Raw genomic sequence first — 24,535 nt, 5'->3', positions numbered from 1 at the left:
TTAGTTTCTATAGTTCTCAATATGACATAATGGTTGCCATGGTTGCAGGATCAGGCGCTGGGATGATACCGACAGAAGACATACACGCGATCTCTCCCGTCTTGTTCCTGCCGCGAGGAAGCAGCTGCGTATGAAAGACAAAGGCCAATGATATTATGTTCTTCAAAGTTCACGAAGATATGTATGGATTGAATAATGATATGGCAATGCATTAGTGAGGTTTGAAGAAAATTGGGCAATGCGTTCAAAAACTTATGAATTCTTAAATTTTCTGTGCAGCTGGCAGACTGTCAAAGGGTTTCTCGGAAGACGACCGCAATAATAAACTGAACACAGTGAATTATCGTTTCAAATGAATTGGGTCATCCGACTCTTTTATTTAAACAACGTCGGTGCACGGTGGGATGCTGTCTCCCGAATATCAATACAAAGTCTCCGAAAAAAAAAAAAATGTTTTCGGGAAGAAAAATGCAAGACAAAAAAAACTATATGTATATAAATAAACTGTTTTATGGTATCCTCATTTCTACTAAGCCCCTATATGAGCACATGCATTTCTACGTATGAAAACCCCCCTATGAATAAAGTCCCTACATATTAAAGGCACTTTCACGTGGTCGATAGATAACCGCGCGATGACTGTACAGTGTTGCTCAGGCGAAGCCGGATCCTGGCGTCGGATACGCGGTTCACGCGAGGTGGCTGACGCATGTTCCTGCAGTCCGTCGCGGCGTGAAGTGTATACGGGCGTGGCAGCACGGCGTGGCCGGATACACACGGTCGAGTGGCGTGGGTATTGTCCGGTTCGCGTGTGTCTGCCTGTTTCTGTTCACAGCTGGGCGTGGGATTACTCGACGACTCAAAGACTGGGCGGTATCCGCCTCCGGGTCCGTCCTCGGACAAGTCCGGATACTCAGTGCCTGGATACGGACGGCTAGAAATATAACAAATCCCTTGTGAAAATAAATTTCTACCCAACTATTAATCCTCAGTTCCTATAATATAACATTTGTGCTCACCATTGCAGAGCTGTGAGAAGGTACAAGTGTATCCGAACATCCTCAGCTTATAACCACATCACTTTCTTCTTTCGTGTTCATTTTGACCTTTCTTACAAAAGAATACAAAAGCTTATGGCACATTTCGGTTCTGTTGCAATAAATTGCCATACAACAAAATGCATAAGCAAGACAATATCCATCTGATCGAACCCCTGCGACTAGTTAAAATTCCCACTATTAATGGGACAGTTATTACTATCCAGCGATAGAGTTAATCTACCAAACAATATCAATCTCTCCCGTAAAAGCTCACTCTTTTCTAGCTGCTTCTACTAACTTTGCATATATACTCTTTACACTGTATCTCTCATCGTTCTAACATTCTTCTCCGAATTTCAGAGAAGACCCACTTCCTCTTACCATTAATTTCTGTGTCTGAATCGATTCACAGCTACGCTTTATCGATCATCATACATACCGCCCTTAACATAGATTTTATATGTGCATCAACCCAGATCGATAATATTACTAATATCATAATTATTACAATTATCGGAAAAGAATATCATAGCAATTACACCAACAACAAAACTCAGGATTAAAATCTAATTGCTATTTCTTTTACTCAAACGATCTCACTTTTGAGGTAATGCAAACAACCTTACCCTCTCACTACCAGACCAGTTCCCTCTCTGGCTTAAATATTTTGGCTCATTACATACACAAAAACAAGCATTATTTCAAGAACCTCACGTGGTGTATTTGCTTTATACTCTTTAACATTAACATTTCTTTACTTCTATTCTAATCGATTCCAAAAAAAAAAAACTTCTTTCCTACCGGGTGCTAAATGAAGTCACAGTATGAAATTCTGCAAAACTTACAGCTTCTCGGTCCCTTTTCCTTTTTTGAGTGACGGCCAGCGGTGTCTACGGGGAATGCACCAAGCGACGCAGCCGAATTAGATGCAATGATGCTCAGGCCCTGTTCTTGGCTTGTCAACCCGTCTGCGCACCTTCTCGCCAGCAAGCCTCAAATGCAACTGTTCACTCTCACTGCTCACTCACCTCACACTCACACCCTAACCATACATTCCTGTCACATACTATTCAAATTGTATTCAAATTGTTATTCCAAAATATTTGTCTACATCTCACAAGCTCCCTCTATCGACGCCAAAACAAAATATACTCGATCACCAATGTCAGATTCATTTTGACAATTTACCCCCTTTTTCAGAAAATATTTTGGTGAAACGAGATTGCCCGTGTGACATTATCATTCTACGTACTCTGTGTATAAACAGAAGAACGCTGGTTTGGACATTTCTCTGTTACACCTTTTCATCCTTGCCACTGTTTACCTGACTCCTTACTGATCAGTGCTACTGCTGGATGCGACTCATGTAGTCGGCTCCAACGTTCTCCTTCCCCTTGATAGCTTCGATCCGATAACGGAACGGCTGCTGAGCGAGAGCCCACCTCATCACTCGTCCGTTGGCGAGCTTCCCTCGACGCATAGCAAGGAGGGGCTCGTGGTCGACTTCGAGGACGAACTCCTTGCCGTAGAGATAGGGCGCGAACTTTTGCACTGCCCATATGACAGCAAGACACTCTCTTTCAATCGTCGAGTATCTTCGCTCTCGATCGAGCAACTTCTTGCTAGCAAACGCTACTGGGAACTTTTCGCCGTCAAATTCCTGAAGTAGCACAGCACCGATTCCGTTCTCCGAAGCGTCAGTTCGGAGGAAGAAGGTGCGATCGACGTCTGGGAGGTGCAAAATGGGCGCATTTGCAATCCTCCCCTTCAGACACTTGAACGCATTTTCTTGCGCTTCCCCCCATCTCACCTGGTTCGGTTCCCCCTTCCGAGTCAGATCGGTGAGGGGTACCGCGAGGGCCGCGAAGTTCGGCACGAACTTTCTGTAATAGTTCGCTAGGCCGAGGAATGACCGAAGTTGCCGCTTGGTTCGCGGTCGTTCTGCCTGCTTGATGGCCTCTACCTTCTCGGTCCGCGGCTGGATCTTGCCTCTGCCGAGTTGATGCCCAAGAAACTCGAGGCTCTCTTGCCCGAGCAAACACTTCGACGGTTTTGCCTTCAGGCCTGCGTGGCGGAGACGCTTGAAAAGCTCTCGCAGAACCTCCAGGTGTTTCTCCCATGTGGTAGTGTGCACTAAGATGTCGTCAATGAAATTGTGCACGCACTCCATCCCTCGAAGAAGCTGTCGCATGATTCGGCTAAAACTGGCCGGGGCGTTTATCAACCCGAACGGCATGGTTCGGAATTGGTATAGGCCGTTTGGCGTCACGAACGCCGTGAGGGGCTTAGCCCTCTCTGTAAGCGGAACCTGCCAGTAGCCTTTGGTCAGGTCTAGCTTACTGAAATAATTGTCGTTCGCCAGTTGGGCGAAGATCTCATCTTGGTCGGGAATAGGCTCGGCATCTGGTACCGTGACCAAGTTGAGTTTGCGAAAATCGCAACAAAACCTGTTCGTACCATCCGATTTTTTCACCAATACTATCGGTGAAGCGTATGGCGACGATGATGCTTCGATCACTCCGAGATCGAGCATTTCCTTTACCTCGTTGTCGACTACTCCACGGAGAGCATGAGGAAGCGGGTAAGGCCGGGACTTGATCGGTCGTGGATCAGTTAACTCGATGTCGTGGCACCCTAGATTCGTCACGCCAGGCAGATCAGTCAGGACATCGGAAAAGTTTCCGATTAGTCTCCTCAACTGTCGGCTCTGTTCGTCAGATAGAGTGCTGCCTAACTTCACGTCGGCTACCGTCTGCGTCTGCTTGAGTGTTGGCGTCTGGATGAGGTGCTCATTCGACGTGGGGTCGGGGCCGAGGTCGTCGACGCCCTCGTCTTTCTCGTCTTCCTCGATGACGGATACGCCAGCGACGTCGTGGCTTACCAGTCCTGCTGCATCCTCGTCGTGGCGGCGATGATACTGCTTGAGCAGGTTGGCATGAAACGTCGTCGTCCTCGTCCCGAGGTCGATCCGGTAGTCGAGCTTTCCAATCTTGCCTACTACCTTAAAGGGGCCCTTCCAATGCATTAAGAGCTTGTTGTGGTCGGTTGGTAGCAGCAATAGTACCTCATCTCCGACTTTGAATGACCTGGGTCTCGCCTTCCTGTTGTACTGCTCTCTGTACCTGTCATGGGACTGTCTCAGATGTTCATGCACCATTTTGCATGTGTCCTCCAGTTTCTCCCTGAGATCCATGACGTACTGATATGTCGATTTGGTTTCTGGCTCTGCGTTGTCGTCGGTCCATATTTCCTTAACGATCATCAGAGGTCCGCGTACGGCTCGTCCATACAGGAGTTCAAATGGCGCAAATCCCGTACTCGCCTGTGGAGCCTCTCTGTAAGCAAACAACAACGCGTCAATGTACCGATCCCAATCCTGGGGACGCTCTTCGCACATTTTCTTCAACATCTGTTTCATGGTCCCGTTGAACTTTTCCACCAGACCATTACAGGCCGGGTGGTACGGAGTAGTGGTGATGTGGCGGATGGACATCAGTCTGCTCACCTCCTTCATTACGTCGGACATGAACTGCGTTCCGCGATCCGTTAACATCTCATGCGGGAAGCCTACTCGTGAGAAAATCGTGAACAATGCTTCCGCGACTGACGTGGTGTCGATGTTTCTAAGGGGTACTGCTTCAGGATAACGAGTGGCGTAGTCCATGAGTGTCAGTATGTATCTGTTCCCGCGTGACGTCACCGGCACGATCGGACCCACAAGGTCTACTGCCACGCGATGAAATGGTTCGTCTATCAAAGGCGTGGTTCCGAGGGGGACTTTGCTCACCTTCCCTTTCTGCAAAGAACGCTGACACACATCGCAGGATCTGCAGTACCTGACTGTGTCTGCTCCAATGCCGGGCCAAAAGAAGTTTTGCAAAATCCGCTCCGTTGTCTTGTGTGCGCCGAGATGGCCTCCGAGTATCGACTCGTGTGCTAGACTCAGAATCTGACGTCGATATTTGCGAGGAACCACCAGTTGGTTCGAGACTTCCTGCCGCTCGCCGCATCCTGCTTTGAACTCGCGATACAGCAAGCCCTTTTTCGCAATGAAGCGTGACTGATTCCCATTTCGGCTCGTCTTCACCTCACTACTCTCCGCTTGTTGTCGAATTTTCTCCAACGATTCATCGTTGCTCTGCTCATGTCGAAACTCATCAGCTGTTGCGATGTCGGCCTGCCGCGGCACTTTCATCGCTCGTTGAGGTTTGGCTGCCTCCCTGCGCTGCGCCCTAGTCTCCACGGCTAGCCCACTATCCGCCTGCCAGCTGCTATCCGGGTCGTTAGGCTCCCGAACACCTGCAACATTACCCAGAATAACATCGTACACAGGGTTATTCATGCACAGTACTTCTAACTCACCAACGAAGAAGGGAGAATCGATCATGACTGTGGCGACTGGGAACGGCTTCTCGGAGCCGTCGATCAGGATGCATGTCCGTTGCGATCCGGTCATCTGATCCGCTCTCACCAATTCCGTGCGCACTACCGCTGTCGAACAGCCGCTGTCACGTAGTACGTCCACGTGCGTTCCGTTTACTATGCCCTTCCTCACAGGCATAGCTCTAACTGGCTGCTCTCCACACGCAATGCTTATCACAGGCAGATCCGAATCTGCTATCCGGATATCCGACTTTGGCTCTGCACAAGAAAAACATGAATCGATTACGAGGCATGCGTTACCGTGCTCTGACATTTGACGCTTACCCTCTGAACCGCTGCTACGAGTCGATACCGGGCTAACATCTGTCTCATCCGGTCGACCAGCTTTTGCTCCGGTTCGCATTTCCGGAGTGCGGTTGTCGGGCTTCTTGCCGTCAACTTTCCGGTTCTGATCCGGTTTCTGTCCACCACTGATTCCGACTGCAGCCTTTTCTTTCCTGGTCTCTCGGCTTCTGCAATACCTGGCGATATGCCCCTTCTTTCCGCAGATGAAGCATCCGTCAGGGCGGGGAGTCGTTGCTCCTCCCGGTTGGGGTCGAGCATCACCTGTGGAAATGTTAGCACGAGATTCAGGTGTAACGTGACTTCGGGACTTACCACCGGTCTGCCCTCCGAGATGCCATCCCGAGCGGGCCTCAATGTACCTGTCGGCGATATCGACGAAGTCGTCTATGTCAGTCGGCTGTCTCTCTTTAATGAACGTCTCCATATCCTTGGAGCAGACGTTGTAGAACTGCTCGATGAGCACCAGTTGCACCATCTCCTCGAAGGTTGGCTGGTGGCCGGATAGTTCCAACCATTTCTCGAGATAGCTCCGTATCCGTATCACGAACTGCGCTGCTGTCTCTCCCGTTTCCGGCTTTGCCCCACGGAATTTCCGTCTGAAGCCGTCGCTAGTGAGAGAGTAGCGCTTGAGTACTGCGGCCTTTACTCGGTCGTAGTCTTGTGCCTCGTCGTCATCCAGTCTCGAGTATGTGTCTAATGCTTTACCTGTCAAAAGAGCACTCAAATGAACAGCCCACACATCACGTGGCCAGTGCTGAGCATTAGCGTACCGTTCAAACCTGTGTAAATACACATCTAGATTATCTTTCCCACACTGAAATGCTGGAAGTTTTGGAGCCCTAACTGTATTTGTTTGAACTCGGTTACTACCTCCCTCTTCTAACCTAGCCGGTTCTAACTTAAGTTTCAGTTCAGTCAGTTCCTTCTCTTCCTTCATCCTCTGTCGCTCTTCCGCTCGCGCCTCTCTCGCTTTGTCCTGTTCCGCCTTAATAAACTCCTGCAACTCTGTCCCCTCTAACCCTAAGGTCTGCCCTACCTTGGCTAACTTTTCTAGATCCATCACAATCACTCTCTTACTCTCGCATAGGGTTGACTTACCAACAGAGCCTCACCGGCAGAACATATACCCGGCACTTCCAAAAGCAGACGAGCGCGCGGATGACGGTGCTTTCCCCGTGGACACAGGCCGGAAGAAGAACTAAGTGGAAGCTGAAACACAATCAAAATCTCCGCAAAGTTATACACTAAATTATCAGGCTACAATTACAAATATATCCTCAAAATAGTAATTAAATTACTATTACCTAGGAGAGATTAATCACAACTACCGAGACAATAGTGTCACCTATCCGATACCCCTCTAACAATTTCAAATTATTTCGATAGGTCCCTTCGTGGTCGCCAATTATTGTCAAAGGGTTTCTCGGAAGACGACCGCAATAATAAACTGAACACAGTGAATTATCGTTTCAAATGAATTGGGTCATCCGACTCTTTTATTTAAACAACGTCGGTGCACGGTGGGATGCTGTCTCCCGAATATCAATACAAAGTCTCCGAAAAAAAAAAAATGTTTTCGGGAAGAAAAATGCAAGACAAAAAAAACTATATGTATATAAATAAACTGTTTTATGGTATCCTCATTTCTACTAAGCCCCTATATGAGCACATGCATTTCTACGTATGAAAACCCCCCTATGAATAAAGTCCCTACATATTAAAGGCACTTTCACGTGGTCGATAGATAACCGCGCGATGACTGTACAGTGTTGCTCAGGCGAAGCCGGATCCTGGCGTCGGATACGCGGTTCACGCGAGGTGGCTGACGCCTGTTCCTGCAGTCCGTCGCGGCGTGAAGTGTATACGGGCGTGGCAGCACGGCGTGGCCGGATACACACGGTCGAGTGGCGTGGGTATTGTCCGGTTCGCGTGTGTCTGCCTGTTTCTGTTCACAGCTGGGCGTGGGATTACTCGACGACTCAAAGACTGGGCGGTATCCGCCTCCGGGTCCGTCCTCGGACAAGTCCGGATACTCAGTGCCTGGATACGGACGGCTAGAAATATAACAAATCCCTTGTGAAAATAAATTTCTACCCAACTATTAATCCTCAGTTCCTATAATATAACATTTGTGCTCACCATTGCAGAGCTGTGAGAAGGTACAAGTGTATCCGAACATTCTCAGCTTATAACCACATCACTTTCTTCTTTCGTGTTCATTTTGACCTTTCTTACAAAAGAATACAAAAGCTTATGGCACATTTCGGTTCTGTTGCAATAAATTGCCATACAACAAAATGCATAAGCAAGACAATATCCATCTGATCGAACCCCTGCGACTAGTTAAAATTCCCACTATTAATGGGACAGTTATTACTATCCAGCGATAGAGTTAATCTACCAAACAATATCAATCTCTCCCGTAAAAGCTCACTCTTTTCTAGCTGCTTCTACTAACTTTGCATATATACTCTTTACACTGTATCTCTCATCGTTCTAACATTCTTCTCCGAATTTCAGAGAAGACCCACTTCCTCTTACCATTAATTTCTGTGTCTGAATCGATTCACAGCTACGCTTTATCGATCATCATACATACCGCCCTTAACATAGATTTTATATGTGCATCAACCCAGATCGATAATATTACTAATATCATAATTATTACAATTATCGGAAAAGAATATCATAGCAATTACACCAACAACAAAACTCATCGTTCAGGATTAAAATCTAATTGCTATTTCTTTTACTCAAACGATCTCACTTTTGAGGTAATGCAAACAACCTTACCCTCTCACTACCAGACCAGTTCCCTCTCTGGCTTAAATATTTTGGCTCATTACATACACAAAAACAAGCATTATTTCAAGAACCTCACGTGGTGTATTTGCTTTATACTCTTTAACATTAACATTTCTTTACTTCTATTCTAATCGATTCCAAAAAAAAAAAACTTCTTTCCTACCGGGTGCTAAATGAAGTCACAGTATGAAATTCTGCAAAACTTACAGCTTCTCGGTCCCTTTTCCTTTTTTGAGTGACGGCCAGCGGTGTCTACGGGGAATGCACCAAGCGACGCAGCCGAATTAGATGCAATGATGCTCAGGCCCTGTTCTTGGCTTGTCAACCCGTCTGCGCACCTTCTCGCCAGCAAGCCTCAAATGCAACTGTTCACTCTCACTGCTCACTCACCTCACACTCACACCCTAACCATACATTCCTGTCACATACTATTCAAATTGTATTCAAATTGTTATTCCAAAATATTTGTCTACATCTCACAAGCTCCCTCTATCGACGCCAAAACAAAATATACTCGATCACCAATGTCAGATTCATTTTGACACAGACCATTACAGTTCGTAATGTCGCAATAGCGTAAAACGCGTATACATGTATATAGAGCAAACATAAAGAAAATTCTATAAGATTTCATGTCTTAATTTAAAAAAAAAATACACATTCCCCTAGTTTTCTCAGAGATGAGTGAAGTGCTCTTCAGTGGCGAGGAAATTTTGAAATATGTTTAGTATTATTTTTATCTTCTGTATGTCTAGACTGACATCGCAATATTGCTGAAGTCTTCTCATCTAGTGACTACTGGCTTCACTGAAACTTTAAAAATTCATAACTTTTCACTGCTGTGTTTTACTCGTTTTAAATAAAAATAATAATAATTGTTTTGGATATAAACTCCAATTTTTATTGTCCGAAAATGGAAATTCTTTTTGCCCAATTGATCGTGGGCCCGGCAGCCACTGAGCAGCGCCAGATCGACGTTGCTCTAACCTTTTCAGCTGTTGAATGGCAAACAAGGTAGCAGTGCTCAACTCCCATCTTTTAACGTCTTTTGGTATGACGGGGCCGGGGTTCGAACCCACGACCTCCCGATTGTGAGGCAGCCGCTCTACTTACTGAGCCAACACATCGGTATGTGTTGGCTCATGTAGTCACCTAAATCATTCTTTGGGTGAACTTGTTACTGGCCCAGGGTCTTTGTTAAAGTATTTTGGGTTCTGTTTTGACTTTGGAGCAGATTATTATACTTTAGATTCAATTTCCAGGGGACTGCATAGCTTGTTATCGTATAAGCCGTAAGCCCCATACACTGCTCCAACGCGCGGTATGTCACATTGTTGTTATGTAATATGAAAATATATTTCCGAAACGTAATGAAAAGATAAAACCCACTTATTCATGTAATATGTATATGCTGACTTAAAACTGTGAAATAAACTCTTCATAGAGGTAGAATGTTTCTCTTGCCTTGTAAAAGTTTGTGTGACGGATCCCATGCTTTTTACTTCTCTTAACGTACTATGTGGTATAATTACCCTTTTGAAAAACAAGACATTTTAGTGTGTTTTCTTTTTAACTTTCTCGACGTAATAGCTGTGTTTACCATTTTTCATCGAAACTCTCTACTTACTGAATGATTATTCAGTAGCCTACTTTCTTTATTGTTTGTTTTGTTTTGTTTTTGTTTCGTTTGTTCTAGCCATTATGGAATATTGACCCTCATCCTGACTGCAAAGTGCAATCTCAGTGCAGATGATAAGAAATATATTACATCCATCAATTTTCGACAAATCCGCAGTTACACGTTTCCTTCTTTTACCACGAGCAGCCTATACAATCCGTATCAATTCAAGTTCGTCTAACGTAAAATCGCTTGATATGAAACATCTTTCAAGTTTCAAAATGATGGTATTGCGGCAGGAGGGAAGATCTTAAAGAAGAATTCACTACCATGGCCAAGATGACCATGAATTTTGAAACGCTCGGCTGACCAATCCTACTATATCTCTATCAGTAAAGGGTCGATATCTTTGATCGTTGTTTTTGTGTCCTTCCACTTTCTGCTGCTTCAGGAACTGATCGGCTTAGTAGACACGACCAACGAGAGTTCTACTTATCACAACACTGTGCCTGTGTCGATGTACGGCCAGATTGGAGTTATCTCATCGTGGCCTCAAAATACGTGAAATACACTATGGAAACTGGAGTAGAAGGGTTAGCTAAAGCCTAAAATTTTAGGCATTTTCTTTTTCTTTCTGTGCTTGTTCCTTTTCTCTGACATTGTGTTCACGTAAATCCACCGAGCTATACTGTTATAGGATTCCAGCATGTTGAAAGGCCAACATGCGTATACCTTCTTTTCCAAGCCCTCTGATCCTATGAGTTCCGCTTCATAGACTTGTCAGAAGACAATAACACGTGCAAGAATGAAGAGAAAAAAAGAATATTAATGACAGGTTAAAACAAATCATTTGTGTTATCTCCAGCTTTTATTGCATCTATACCAACTGATGTTACAAATATACGCTGTTCTAGGAGTTTGATTCTGCAGTATTATATAGACAAAGATCAAGTGTGTGCACCAGAGCATTCGCCTTATAAGCAGGCATTATAATATACAAAGACGATTATTCGCACTTACACGGTCTTTCATAAAGCTCAGCAGAAGTTCTAACAACATTGACCAGCTGTGTATGCTCAACATTTTACCCTCTGTTAAATATTTCTTTAGTACATTTTTTTTTTATTTTTTTTAGAAATTCGTTCACTGACTTCTGACTGCACTCAACGAGTTCACGTGTTATTTGTAAGTCCAAATTGGAAAATAATAACAGAAAGTCAAAACGAAAAAGGAGACTGCGATTTGTGGTTTGGTGCACTTTACACGCGGTATGTTTTCTAATACTTCTTACATTGCACTAATGTACGCATTTCCTGGTTATATATATGAAATACACGCAGTTGACATATAAAATGTAATTCCCTTTTGCTTTGCCTACCATGTGTCAATCACAGATACCGGTATTTGATTGACTCTGGATCAAAGTTCACAAGATGGCCGCCACGAGGTGGGAAGGCGAGGATTCTGAATACGTTCAGTAGGACGATGACCGACTCGGGCTGCGAGGGATAAAGTGGAAATGAACCATGCATCGCAACGGATAACTTCGCCACGTACTTTTGATAGCCTTAACCCTATCAAGCCCAAGCTATTTTGAATTTTTCTATTATTATTTATTGTATCATTGTCATATTTAGCACATGAGTAGACCAACTCATACTCTACATGACCATACATTTCAATTTTCTGAAGGTCACCCATGGAGGGCGCTATTTACCAAAAATAAAGAAGTACATAGGAAATATTATGCTAAGAACATTTTTTCCGCATAATTTTCTTCATCCCCAGTATAATGGTATGCCTTATTATTACCTATACGAGGGAGTTTTGCGAGGCAATTCCGGTTGTTATTTTGCAGGGTTAAAGGTCAGGAGTTGTTATTTTGCAGGGTTAAAGGTCAGCGGTCAATATGCTTTTCGCCACGTCGCTGCGTAACAGCAAGGAGTTACTAGGCGAGCCTAGTAACTCCTTGGTAACAGTAACAGTATGTGCAAACAGTGCAATCTTCCGGTTTGGGGAGGTTGGAAGAGAAAAAGTGGAATCTCTCTCCCCACCGATCGACCACGAAAAGAAAACATTCCAAGACGTCCAGGGTGTCAGTTACACGCACCGCAGAAGAACGCTGATAAATCAACTCATACAAGGTCGACTACTTACAGCAGCACTAGGCAATGACTAGTCCATTTGTGATCAGTAATTGCACAGTGACCATCAGTTTTACAACTCTCAAACTTTTAACAGAGAAGTAAAAATAAAGTGTAAGAACGTTCAGAAGTTTGAAGTTTGCCTGTTACAACTACATGTATCTTTGAAGTTGGAGTTGAATGATATACATTGATGAACAATTTTGCAATTATTCAACATGTTGATGGTCTACAGGTAGTCAAATGTGGCTTGATCTGTATCATATATAGTGTATAGCCGTATTTACATATTTTCTTAATTTACCTAGGGGGATAGGTAATAATTATGATATTGACTGGCCTTTCTTTCGGGAGGTACCAGATAAATATTGCCCTCACTGAAAACATATTGCCCTCGTCTTCGACTCGGGCAATATGCTTTCAGTTTGGGCAATATTTTCTGGTACCTCCCTCAGGGCCAGTCAATATTATATAATTATAGACCATTCATTTTCATATTTGCCATTAATGATAAGCAGGTGGAATCTTGTTATTTGTTATGGCTTAAATTTCTCAAGGTCACCACATGGGGGGCGCTTTTCATAACAACATAAAGAAATACATTATGAGAACTGATGAAATGTTTGGGATGGGTACATGTATCATTATAACATTTCATATTTGCATAATATTGGAATTATGAGTTTGCCGATTGGTAATATAATTTAATGATATTAGAGGCATAACTTGGGTGAAGGAATCAAAATGACACAAAACAAAAGGGCAATCTTTGGAAAATACTATTGTTTTCAGTTATCTCTATTATGTCTATTGTTTTATGCCTTTGTCACATAAAAACAAAGGAAACAATAAGAAAAACGTTTCAGGACCGTAATTCACATTTTGCGGAAACGCCCATTTCATACACTGTAATATTGTTAATTGAAATTAGAACAGAAAAAAAAAGATGCAAAATCTGACTGACATGGTTGTCAGTTTATAGTTGCCATGGCAACCAGCAGTATAAAGTATAGCTAAATTATATATCAAAATGTTTGCCATAAGATTTTAGGGAAAGTCACCAAATTTGGTTGAAATCGGATTAAGGACGAAGGAGTGGCAAATGAAAATCTTGTAGGAGGCACAATGTGCCCCCCCCCCCCTTGGGCTTTATAGGGTTAATGGATTATTAAATCAAGTCAACGATTAGGGTAGAACTCTGTCTAAGGCAGAACATAATAATTATTATCATCATTTAGTTTATGGCGCTGTTGTTATACAAGGTAGGTGTACGTAGGTAATTTTTTTAATGTTAAAGGTATTGATCAAACATATTCAAACACTTTCACACTTCAAGTTACTCGGAATAAGTACGTATTGTCATTAGCTATTATACCGACCTTTTTTGCCTATAATACAATGCGTAATAAACTTATAACAAAGCAAAACAAAACGCAATTCAGTTTAAAACTCACGTCATTTATTTCCACATACTGAGTAAAACTACAAATGGCAAACATGAATATTTTAAAAGTGGAGAAATCAACAGTAAGCCATAATGCCCTATAAACGTTGATCTCTGTCAGATAAATTGACCAGCACGTGGGTATAAAACAATATGACAACACAGCAATTTAAAGAAATACGGTAGGCTGAACTCTTGCAGAAGAAGTGGCCGAGTTACATAATTATACAGTGTATACTGTGTAATATCTTTGTCCTCATATTTTGGTGTTTCTTTCCTCAATAATGAATTACCAGATTTTACAATAAATTCTTGACAAATTGCACTTGTGTTTGATCGTAATAAAGAATGCACTGATCATGAAATAATCCATCTTAAAAGGTTTACCTTTCCTGTCTATTCTATATACGGGGTAATGAATTAGGATCTCTCCTGATTTTATATTATATATATTATATAATATATACATGTAATACATATGTATATATATATATATATTATATATATATATGTATATTATACATGTTATATACAGTATATACTTTGTGTGTGTGCGTATGTGTGTGAACTTTCACCAAGAATTCTAGCGATAATTCTAAAGCGCTGATATGCGTGTTTGTCAGTTAATAATAGCGATTTTTTTTTAGTTGAGTTGATTTGAGTTTTCAGTTGGAAATGATATTCTGATGCAGTGTTTCTACCGAACAAAAATTATATGAATTTTCTTCTTCAAATAAGTAGGAGGTTAATTGCAGCAGAGCTGCAGTGATGTAGGAGAGCAGCAGTCTTATGACGTCAATCTTTTTGTACTCCCCACTATGAAATGTTCCCCACAAAATAATGACAAAACAAATACATTGAATACAAATGACTGGCAGTAACACGCTGAAATGCCACTTTTCCCACAAATTCACTGGGTATAGTAAATACTGAAATCACGCTTACAGAGAAAAGCACTTTAATTGAAAGCCCCGAACCTTCAGAAGTTCAAAGCTGATATTCAAACATACACTCTTAAAATAGTTGGCCAAAAGAATGCCAAACTTTTAACCAACACTGGGCAACATACTGTCCACAACACTTTTGGTTAAAATCTGCCCAGCTGATTTTGGGTAATGAGTTTGCTATGTGGTTGGGCAAAATAAATTGCCCATCAGCTGTTGACCAATCAGACTTTACCCACCTTTGCAATTTCCCGACCATTGGTTATATTTTCAGTTGGGTAATCATTTGCCCAACCAATTTTACCCAATGAGATATATTGCCCAACTTCCATTTGTCCAACTGTTTAGTAAGATGAATTTTGGTTACTCAGGCCTCGAGGGAATTAAAGACTTAACAGACGACGCCCTAGCCTGGCAGCCTGGACTCTCCATTCACTCTAACTCCACACACGTATTTCATGTGATAAGAAGAAAACCCCCATTCTGCAGAGATTTTTTGCATCGGTCACTCGTCAGAAACGAAGTTTGTATGTTTTTTCTTTGTTTGTTTGTTTGTTTTGTTTTTCTTTTCTTTTTTGCTTCCTGCCATCCACCGAAGTGTATAAGATCGCAGTCTAATGAATCTGACCTGTGTTGGTCGACTTTCAGGTCAGTGTCAGACGTGATATCGGGCGTGATCCGATGAGATCGTCTGATGAAGGCACTAAGCTCAGGGATTATACCCCCATTTCCAGAGATTTTTTTTTCTCATCCGTTACTCATCGCAAGCAAGGTCTGTTGCTTCCGGCCACCCACCGAAGTATATCGGATCGCAGTCTGATGAATCCGGCTTGGTTGATCAACTATCAGGTGAGTGTCAGATCTTCATCGGACGATCTTGCCTCGTCGGATCATCACCCGAAAAGTCGACCAACACAAGTCGGATTCATCGGACTGTGATCCGATATACTTCGGTAGGTGACCGGAAGTAATGAACTTTGCTTCCGATGAATGACCGATGAGAGACGCCCTTTTCGGTCTTAAGTCGAATTAGTGTCGGATGAGTGTCGAGTCAGTCTGATATGTGTCAGATGTGTGTTGTGTAAACCCCTTTCCACATATTCCCGAGCTCAGTCGCTTCTTCCCTTGCACGAGTGTTCACTCCAAACATTTTCAAACTATTTCCCAAAATTGTTCACCAAATCGTTGAATTTCAGTTATAAAAATGAAAAATCTCCCTCGTGTGAGCCACACTCTCCCACACCCTACCACTTGGCCTACCTCCGTAGATCTTGTGTCGCAGTGAAGACGCAGACACAGGAAAAGAGGTCATAGATACCACATGTCATTAGCTATTCTAATTGTCCTCGAATATGAATTTTCTCACTTTTTTATCGAGAACTTTAGAAGCATTCAACCAAAATGTGTGCACAGAATCGTTGGATTTCACCCCTAAAAATGTAAAATCTTTCTCGCCTGGGAGGATACCCCCTCCCACACCCTCCCCCTTCTGCCTAATTCGCGATATACACAGCGAAAACGCAGACACGAAAAAGAGGTGATAGATAGCATATTAGCTACTTGCATTGTGCTTCAGTTTCTTACATTTAAAAAAAAAAAAACTTTCCAAACTGGTCAACCAAAAGGTATGCACCAGATCGTTGGATTTCACTTCTGAAAATGCAAAATCTTCCTCGTTGATGGGAGGGGGATTCCCCTTCCCCACCCACCCTCCCCAACTCGGCCGCTTCCTCCCTCGCACGAGTGTTCACTTCAAAAAGATTTCCGAATACTCCCCCAAAGTGCCGACCAGATTGTTAAATTTCAGTTCTAAAAATGTAAAATCTCCCTCGCCTGGGATGAGGACTCAAACACCCTCCACCTCCTGTCCATCTCCGTATACACAGTTAAAACACAGACACGAAAAAAATATACATGCGATACAATCCATAATAGGTACTTGCATTGTTCATTGTCTTACGTATTATTGACAACTTTCCAAAACTGTCCACCAAAATGTACGCACCAGATCGTTGGATTTCACTTCAAACAAGAGACTAGGGGGTCTCGCATCACCCTAGTGTCGCAAGTTCATCTTCCATGCATTCTCTCACACTTCTACCTGAGAACATTGCAAACAAGGGGGCAGCTTTGAGAGCTTCTATTTGGGGCACGGTGTCCATTTGTGCATATTCTATCACACTGGTAAAATATTTGCCATTTACATTGTATGTTGACAATTTAACTTCAGTAGGCCTTTGCATAAAAACAAACTTTTAATATAAAAATTGCCCCCCCCCCTTCAATCAACACCCAACCCCTGGATCTATTATAAATAACCTTGAATGTGTATGTATTTACTCAGAGTAATTCCTGTTTTACACAATATTTTTCTTTCATATTTTCTTTTTTTCTTCTTCTTCTTGGAAATAGGGGGTTCTGTGGTTCTTGCATTAAGTGCATAAATTATTACTCTTGTGATAATACACTGGGTTTGGTGACAAACTTTAACATGTATTTCCAAGAAGACAAATAAAATGTGCTAACCACCTCCCCCCCCCCCCCCAACCCCAACCCCTGGATCTGCCATGAACAAATCTACTTACTTACACTGTATAGCTTATCTCTTCTGGTTCTAGACAGGAGATTTGTAAAGATTTCTTACATTTAGGGGCTTTGCCCCACCCCCACCCCCAGCACTTGTGCTCCTTGGAGCCCTCAGGTAGGGAATGGTGCCCAATTGCACAGATACTCATTTCACCCCCCCCCCCCGGCAATAATCCCTGCAAAACTTGGTAAAAATCCGACCACATATTTCTAAGAAGATGATGAAAATATGAAGATTGGCCTCAATTGATTAACCCCCCTTTCCCGGCTCATCCCCCTTATCTGCCACAAACTTGAAACTACAGTCACTAATCTAAATCTAACGCAGCTCGGTCACTTCCTTCCTCGCAAGAGTGTTCACCTCAAACATTTAACATAGGACCTGCACTTGCCCCCTAAAAAAAAAAAAAGAAAAAAAAAAGATAGGACTCTGCTACTCATGCACTCCCCTCCCCCCCCCCCCCACACACACACATCTCAAAACATATCAACGTCTCTGTTCCCATTTGTGGCTAGTGGACCCCCACACTTTGGAATGTATGTAAGTTCCACCAGTCCTGTATAAGTATACCAATGTTAACTTTCTAAAAAAAAAAAAAAAATGTGTGTTCCGAGCAACACAGCCTGCAGGGATCTTACCTTGTACAAGTTCAGTCACCCCCATGTAATTCTAAAATGCTGATACAGATATACCAGAGACTATGTTTTGATCTAAGAAGACATTCCTCTGTCAAAAATGTCTAATATTCAATGTTTAAGCTAACTCCACACAAAGGTATTAACTCATTATTCCATTTAAGGTGCATGGTCCCGGTGTTTTAGTCAAATGCGTACGCGGACGCACGGCGCAAGTTTCCTATAGAGACCTACGCTATGGACTCCTCCTTAGCGCTTACGCTTTGGCCCACTTCCCCCGAGTCCGAAGAAGTCCGATTCACTGTTAGTCAGTGGTCGGATGGATCACAGTTCGGCTTATGATTCGGCTGAGCAGTCAGACCGCAACGCTGCTGTTAATGAGCTCAAATCAAAAATTTATCGTACGCGCAGGTTTTTGCGCATGTCCTTCTCAACACCCGAGATTTTGCGAGATAATTCAGAGACAAAGTGCATGGTCTACGAGATTCATTTATTGACGACATGAAGATCTACTCTCCGTGACTAATTGACATGATTTGTGAATATTTGATATTAATCAGATCTTTTAATGCTTATATCATGTGAAATGAACTTATGATACCGTTATTCTTATCGCCGCATCCTACTGACATTTTTTAAAACGATCCTAGAACATATTATGACAAGGCTTTCTATTTATTGATCACCCGACCCGTTCCAAAGTTGATTCAACTCATTACTGATATCCAACATTCTAGAGATTCTTGTTATAATAGCACAGTAAGAACTGAATTGGTCCCTCGCTTAGAAAACTATAAAAATTGAAAGTCTCGTCGAGTGAAAATCGTGGAGTGGCAATTTGAGATACATGCATGATCATGTGCTCTCAGGGTATCATTAGTTAAATTACTCGGCGATGTACAGGCCTACAGTGGAATTAGATGGAATAATTATTGTAATTCACAATAGAGATCCCCAAAGAACTATGTGTGCACAATAAGTTTTAGATCTTTTATTACTGATTAATAATGAGCCATTTATTAATGCAACAGTTACTGCTAGCTGAGTAAACAAAGTCCAAGCCAAAGTTGAGCTGTCGATCAGAGTGGAGTGTTGTTCTTGTTGTTGACGTGGAGATCTTAGCCCGAGCGCGTATTGACTGATTCGGGTTCGTTGAGGGCAGCAGACATTTTACGGCACAGGGCGCAGCCATAGTGGGTGTATCAGCCGACCCCCCCTGCTCTCCCGCACCCCGGGGCAGCATGTTTACACGCACTTGTAACAAAGGTTCGCGCACTAAGCAAGCATTCGCGCACTCAGTACGAGACGCCTATTGGCTAAAGCAGTTTTTCATTCTGCGCGCGTGCTAATGTAGGGAGAGGGGTGGGGGAGTGCGGAGGGGGGGGGGGGGTCGGCTGATACACCCACTATGGCAGCCTGCGCCCATGCCAAAAATACACATAGCGCGTCACAGAATCGGTCAATACATACATCGTGCGCGCGCACACACACACTCATAGGGTCCTATTACTTTTATCTACACACAGAGTATTACTGTATGTATAGCACACGTTTACTGTCCTTCCGCGCTGACCAACTGTTTCAACTCTCCACTCAGAGGGAATTAACCAATCAGAAACGCGTATTCGCGGCAAACTGAAATCTCGTAAAAAATTAACTGTACAACGCAATGATTTATTCGATCACCTGACCCGTTCCAATAATCAGTCCACATGAAGTCATCATATTTCCATAGTATGATATTTCCTCTTTCATTTCATACCTCTTCGATTTTGGTCCACGTTTATTTCATTGTTCTAATGTACCCCCTAAGAAAAATGAAAAATATGCAAATTTTATGTTTTATAATTTCCTTGCTCAGTATATTTTATATGTCACAACCTTTCAAGTAGTCGGATGTCATTAAAGTACAACTTTTCAGCTTTTTATCGATGTATTAATCAGGAAGATTGGTAATGTCGTTTAGATTTACAGGGACTCTAAAAATATGGTCCTCCAGCTCATTACGTATTCATGTCCGCAAAGTCCATGCATACGCGTACGATAAATGAGAAGGCTTTTCAGGGTGTAGTTGCGGTCTGACTGTGAGGGGGATGACAGCTTTAGCGAACTTCTTTTGTGATGTCATAATAAGAAGCACATATGCACGCACCCTGGCATTACTACAGACTACAGTTCATCTTCCATGCATTCTCTCACACTTCTACCTGAGAACATTGCAAACAAGGGGGTAGCTTTGAGAGCTTCTATTTGGGGCACGGTGTCCATTTGTGCATATTCTAACACACTGGAAAAATATTTGCCATTTACTTTGTATTTTGACAATTTGGAAGTACATGCATACCAATGTTCTAAAAAAAAAAAAAAAAAAAAAAAAAAAAAAAAAAAAAATGTGTGTTCCGAGCAACACAGCCTGCAGGGATCTTATGCTTGTATAACTTCAGTCACCCCCATGTAATTCTAAAATGTTGATACAGATATACCAGAGACTATGTTTTAATCTAAGAAGACATTCCTCTATTAAAAATGTCTAATATTCAATGTTTAAGCTAACTCCACACAAAGGTATTAACTCATTATTCCATCAAAGCAAGGTCGATTTTGTTATGATTACTGTTATACGGTACATGTATGTTAAAATCAATATTTAAGGGTGGATGATTCATTCACATACACTTAAAAAAACACCTGTATCTACTCAAAATTAAAACAGAAGGTCACTACAGTCAGCTTTGTAAAAGTCAAATTAAGTGAATCAGGATTTCGCTGTGATTTCTCAGACCAAAAAATAAGTGTGTTGATTACATTACTTGCTCAAATCGAAGTTTATTGTCAAATCCACATAGATTTGATTGTACATATATCATTGTGTACCACCATTCAGAGCTTTGACATGGGATCTCAGTATGTCCACCATTCCAACATTAATCTGCTGTTTCATATCCTGTAACTATGTAATATCTGTATGTAATACAATTACACGTGTACTCTTGGTCATGTCACATAATACCCACTTCATCTTATGTCCCTCCTAATAATGCTCACCCCTTCAGTAGAGGTTTTTTTTTTTATTTCTCATTTCATTTCTCTACAGATACTTTGATTAACAGGATGCTTTTCAAGCTGGGAATAACACGGTGTTACAGTGGACTCCCATTATAACGAAGTCCTCGGGACCGGCAGTTTTCTTTCGTTATATCAAAATTTCGTTCTAACCGAACAAATAAACAATAACAAAAAGTACAGAGTGGATAACGTTGCAGCCGGAATTTGTACTTCTTTGTAACCGTAATTTCGTTTTAACCGTGTATGTTATAACAGGAGTACACTGTATAACACAAGGAAAAACTAAATAATACCTTATTACGAGCTTGTATAAGTAGACTACTAAAGAATGTTAGCAAAAATACATACAAAAAAGTGTGTTTGTTTGTTTCTTCTTCTTCTTTTTGTCATGACCACAACATAAGTTACAAGTGTATTTCAAAATGACTACCACTGGTAGTTCAAGCACACCAGAACCAAAGAGCTAATTGTTCGCTTTCTGCATTCATTCCAGTGAATTTCTCTGTTTACACAATGAAATAAACAGGAGTATGCATAGTACATCACAAAGAAGAACGTTTTATACTAGCCGTGGACTACAAAAACAGGAGTTCACCACCAGAACTACAGATAATTACACTGGGCATCTATTGAGATATTCTTACTACTATAATGACGTCCACTGCCTCCTGCTATGAGACATATGGCCACTTTTACTTGTGTATATTCCCATCATGTTCCTCATGAGTAATATCAGCCATGTGGACTGAGTGAAAGCAGCAACATTAGTAGACTAGAAATGTCGCTTTGGCGACTGGTATGCCTCCGCCATAATGCATGATTTTCCCAATAGGTCTAGATAGTACATGTGGACACTGTGTGATTACATTTTCACAAAACTGGCAAAATATTGGAATGACAAGTTTGTCACAAATGTGTTGAATGTTCACCTTCCTTGACGTAGGTTTAATTAGTTGAATAGGAGAGCATGTATCTAGGGATTTAAGGACTTTAACTTGACTTTGACCCATTCATACATTTAGGCATTGAGTAATTTTCAAGGAACAGGTGTGGAGAAAAAGTGCAATTTCTGAATTGAATAGTAAATTGTTACCATTTTCATCTGGCCCTTGACCCTAAAATTCATAAGATAATCACTTTCAGGTAGAACATGCATAATATGTACTGTGTTTCAAGATAACTTGAGCCACTTCCGAGATATGGAGGAAAAAGTTAATTCAGCACTTTCACTTGATCTTTGACCTTTTGACCTTTGAGGCACAAAAAGAAGAAGAAGAGAAAACTTTCCAGAGAATTTCTATTAGGTTACACATGTACGCATACACAAAGTGTAAAAAAATAACCCTGTTGGCATTGCATAAATATGAGGGTAATAGTAAAATTTTGAAGTCTTGCACTTGACCTTTGACCCCTGACCATTGACCCCATGAACCCTACATTCTCAGTACGTACATGTACAGTCAGTACATGTATATACTATGTTCCATGAAGATACCTTGAACAATTTTCCAAGGTACGGAGAAAAAAAAGAAGTTTTAATATTTTTACTTGACCTTTTGACCTTTGACCTTTGACCTCAGGACCCAAACTTTCACCAGAGAATCTTAATTGGGTAATACATGTATACACTAAGTTTCAAGAAAATCTCTTCAGGCATTCAATAGATATGGTGGAAATAGTGAAATTTTATGTATTTGACCCTGACCTTTTGACCTTTGACCTTTGACCTCATGACCCAAACTTTCACCAGAGAATCTTAATTGGGTAATACATGTATACACTAAGTTTCAAGAAAATATCTTCAGGGATTCAATAGATATGGTGGAAATAGTGAAATTTTATGCATTTGACCTTGACCTTTTGACCTTTGACCTTCAGCATGTGCACCCAAAAGTTGATAGGCACAACTTCACCCCCTAATACACATACATGCCAAGTTTCATTAGGATACCTCAACAGGTTTCGATAGTTACCTTGTCCACAAAATTCATTACGGACGGACGGAAGGACGGACGGACGGACGGACGGACGGACGGACGGACGGACGGAAGGACGGACGGACGGACGGACGGACGGACGGACGGACGGAAGGACGGACGGACGGACAACCCGAAAACATAATGCCTCCGGCACCACTTCGTGGCGGAGGCATAAAAACATCAGTGAAATTTTGAGGAAAATCGGACAATCGATGCAAAAGTTATGAATTTTTAAAGTTTTAGTGTGGAGACTACTAGAGGTTATGAAGTATGAGTGGACAAACAATACAAAGAAAATATAAAGAAAATTCCACAAAAATTCACTTTCCTAGCACAATGAAAGAGCACTTGACTAACTGCTTTCAGAAAGCAGGGGAATAATTGCTACCCTTAAGTCAGCATCAAGTTGATGGAATGTGTAATTCTCATGAAAAATGAATTTTTTGTGGAATTCCCTTTATATTTTCTTTATACATGTATTGCTGTCCACTGATATATTACAGCCAATCACTAGGCACAAAGCATAGCCAGTTAAAGCCATAACATAGTTCTCATACGTTTGCAGAATTGTCAATCATTGCCCCAAAATGTACACACTGGCTAAGAAATGTGTGAAATGATGCTGTAATAACACACTTTCAGTCCAGCAATGACAAAATATGGGGAATACATGAATCTTCCACAATGGAGTGAATGGCATGCAGTTTGTTGGAAAATTGTATGAATAACGGGCAAGATCAATCATCACAAACATTCTACTGTACCTTCCCACAATGCTTAATAGGGAGGGTTCTTCTGGAATAAAAGTGTACTACATAATGGCAATTGTTGTACAGTTTTGATCTCAAAATATTCCAAAATAATTCATCATCCTGGCAAATCGTGTCAGCCAGGCAAGTTTCTTGGTAGATCTTTTCAGTGCATTGCAAGCAAATTTTGAACGTAAAATGGCCGGGGGTGGGGGGGGGGGGGGGGGAGGGGTTGAATCAACTCCTCCCTCCTCAACATTTTCCATGACCATTCTGCCACCAAAATTTATTGATCACGCTGCCTGATGACTTTTTACTTTCAAATCTCGCACATCTTAGGACATCACTGTCGTGAAAATCGGGCATACCGTTACGACTCTGCACAACCTTTTACATGTATGCATGCTTGTCAGACCAAAAAAAGGCTCAAAAATGTGATTTTGTGTACAAAGTCTATGGAAATGGAGTTTCTCACCATTCATTTTATTTTCCCTTTCTAAGGCTGAAATCACTTAAATTTTGCAAAATTATGCTTCAAATATGTTCTGTGATAAATTTTGGGAAAAGAATGACAAAAACAAAAGATCAGACACAGAGAAATACATAAGAAATTCATAAGGCAATAGAATACATAAGAAATCAAATTTTATACCAATTTTTTTTTCTTTAAATTACATTGTTAGAAATGTTACAACAAATAATACATCAAAAATTAGGATGTTAGGAGCTTTATTTTCTGATTTAGAACAAAATGTACCATTTCATGCATATGTTAGGGGGGGGGGATTTAATCAAC

The 24,535-nt window shown here is 41.8% G+C and overlaps 1 protein-coding gene across 1 annotated transcript in view; it reads left to right on the top strand.

Moving 5' to 3' along the window:
* Positions 1 to 14,153, top strand: part of LOC140245875 (complement C3-like) — a 145,304-nt gene extending 131,151 nt beyond the window's left edge. The window contains exons 41-42 of the mRNA XM_072325360.1: positions 10,643 to 10,784; positions 11,586 to 14,153. Of these exons, the coding sequence (XP_072181461.1) occupies positions 10,643 to 10,784; positions 11,586 to 11,703 (260 nt within the window). The 3' untranslated portion in view covers positions 11,704 to 14,153. The remainder of the gene's footprint in view (positions 1 to 10,642; positions 10,785 to 11,585) is intronic.
* Positions 14,154 to 24,535: the final 10,382 nt, after the last annotated feature.

This window comes from Diadema setosum, unplaced genomic scaffold (genome assembly GCF_964275005.1).
Source record: "Diadema setosum unplaced genomic scaffold, eeDiaSeto1 scaffold_49, whole genome shotgun sequence".
Classification (NCBI taxonomy): domain Eukaryota; kingdom Metazoa; phylum Echinodermata; class Echinoidea; order Diadematoida; family Diadematidae; genus Diadema; species Diadema setosum.
This window is presented reverse-complemented; position numbering and strand designations above follow the sequence as displayed.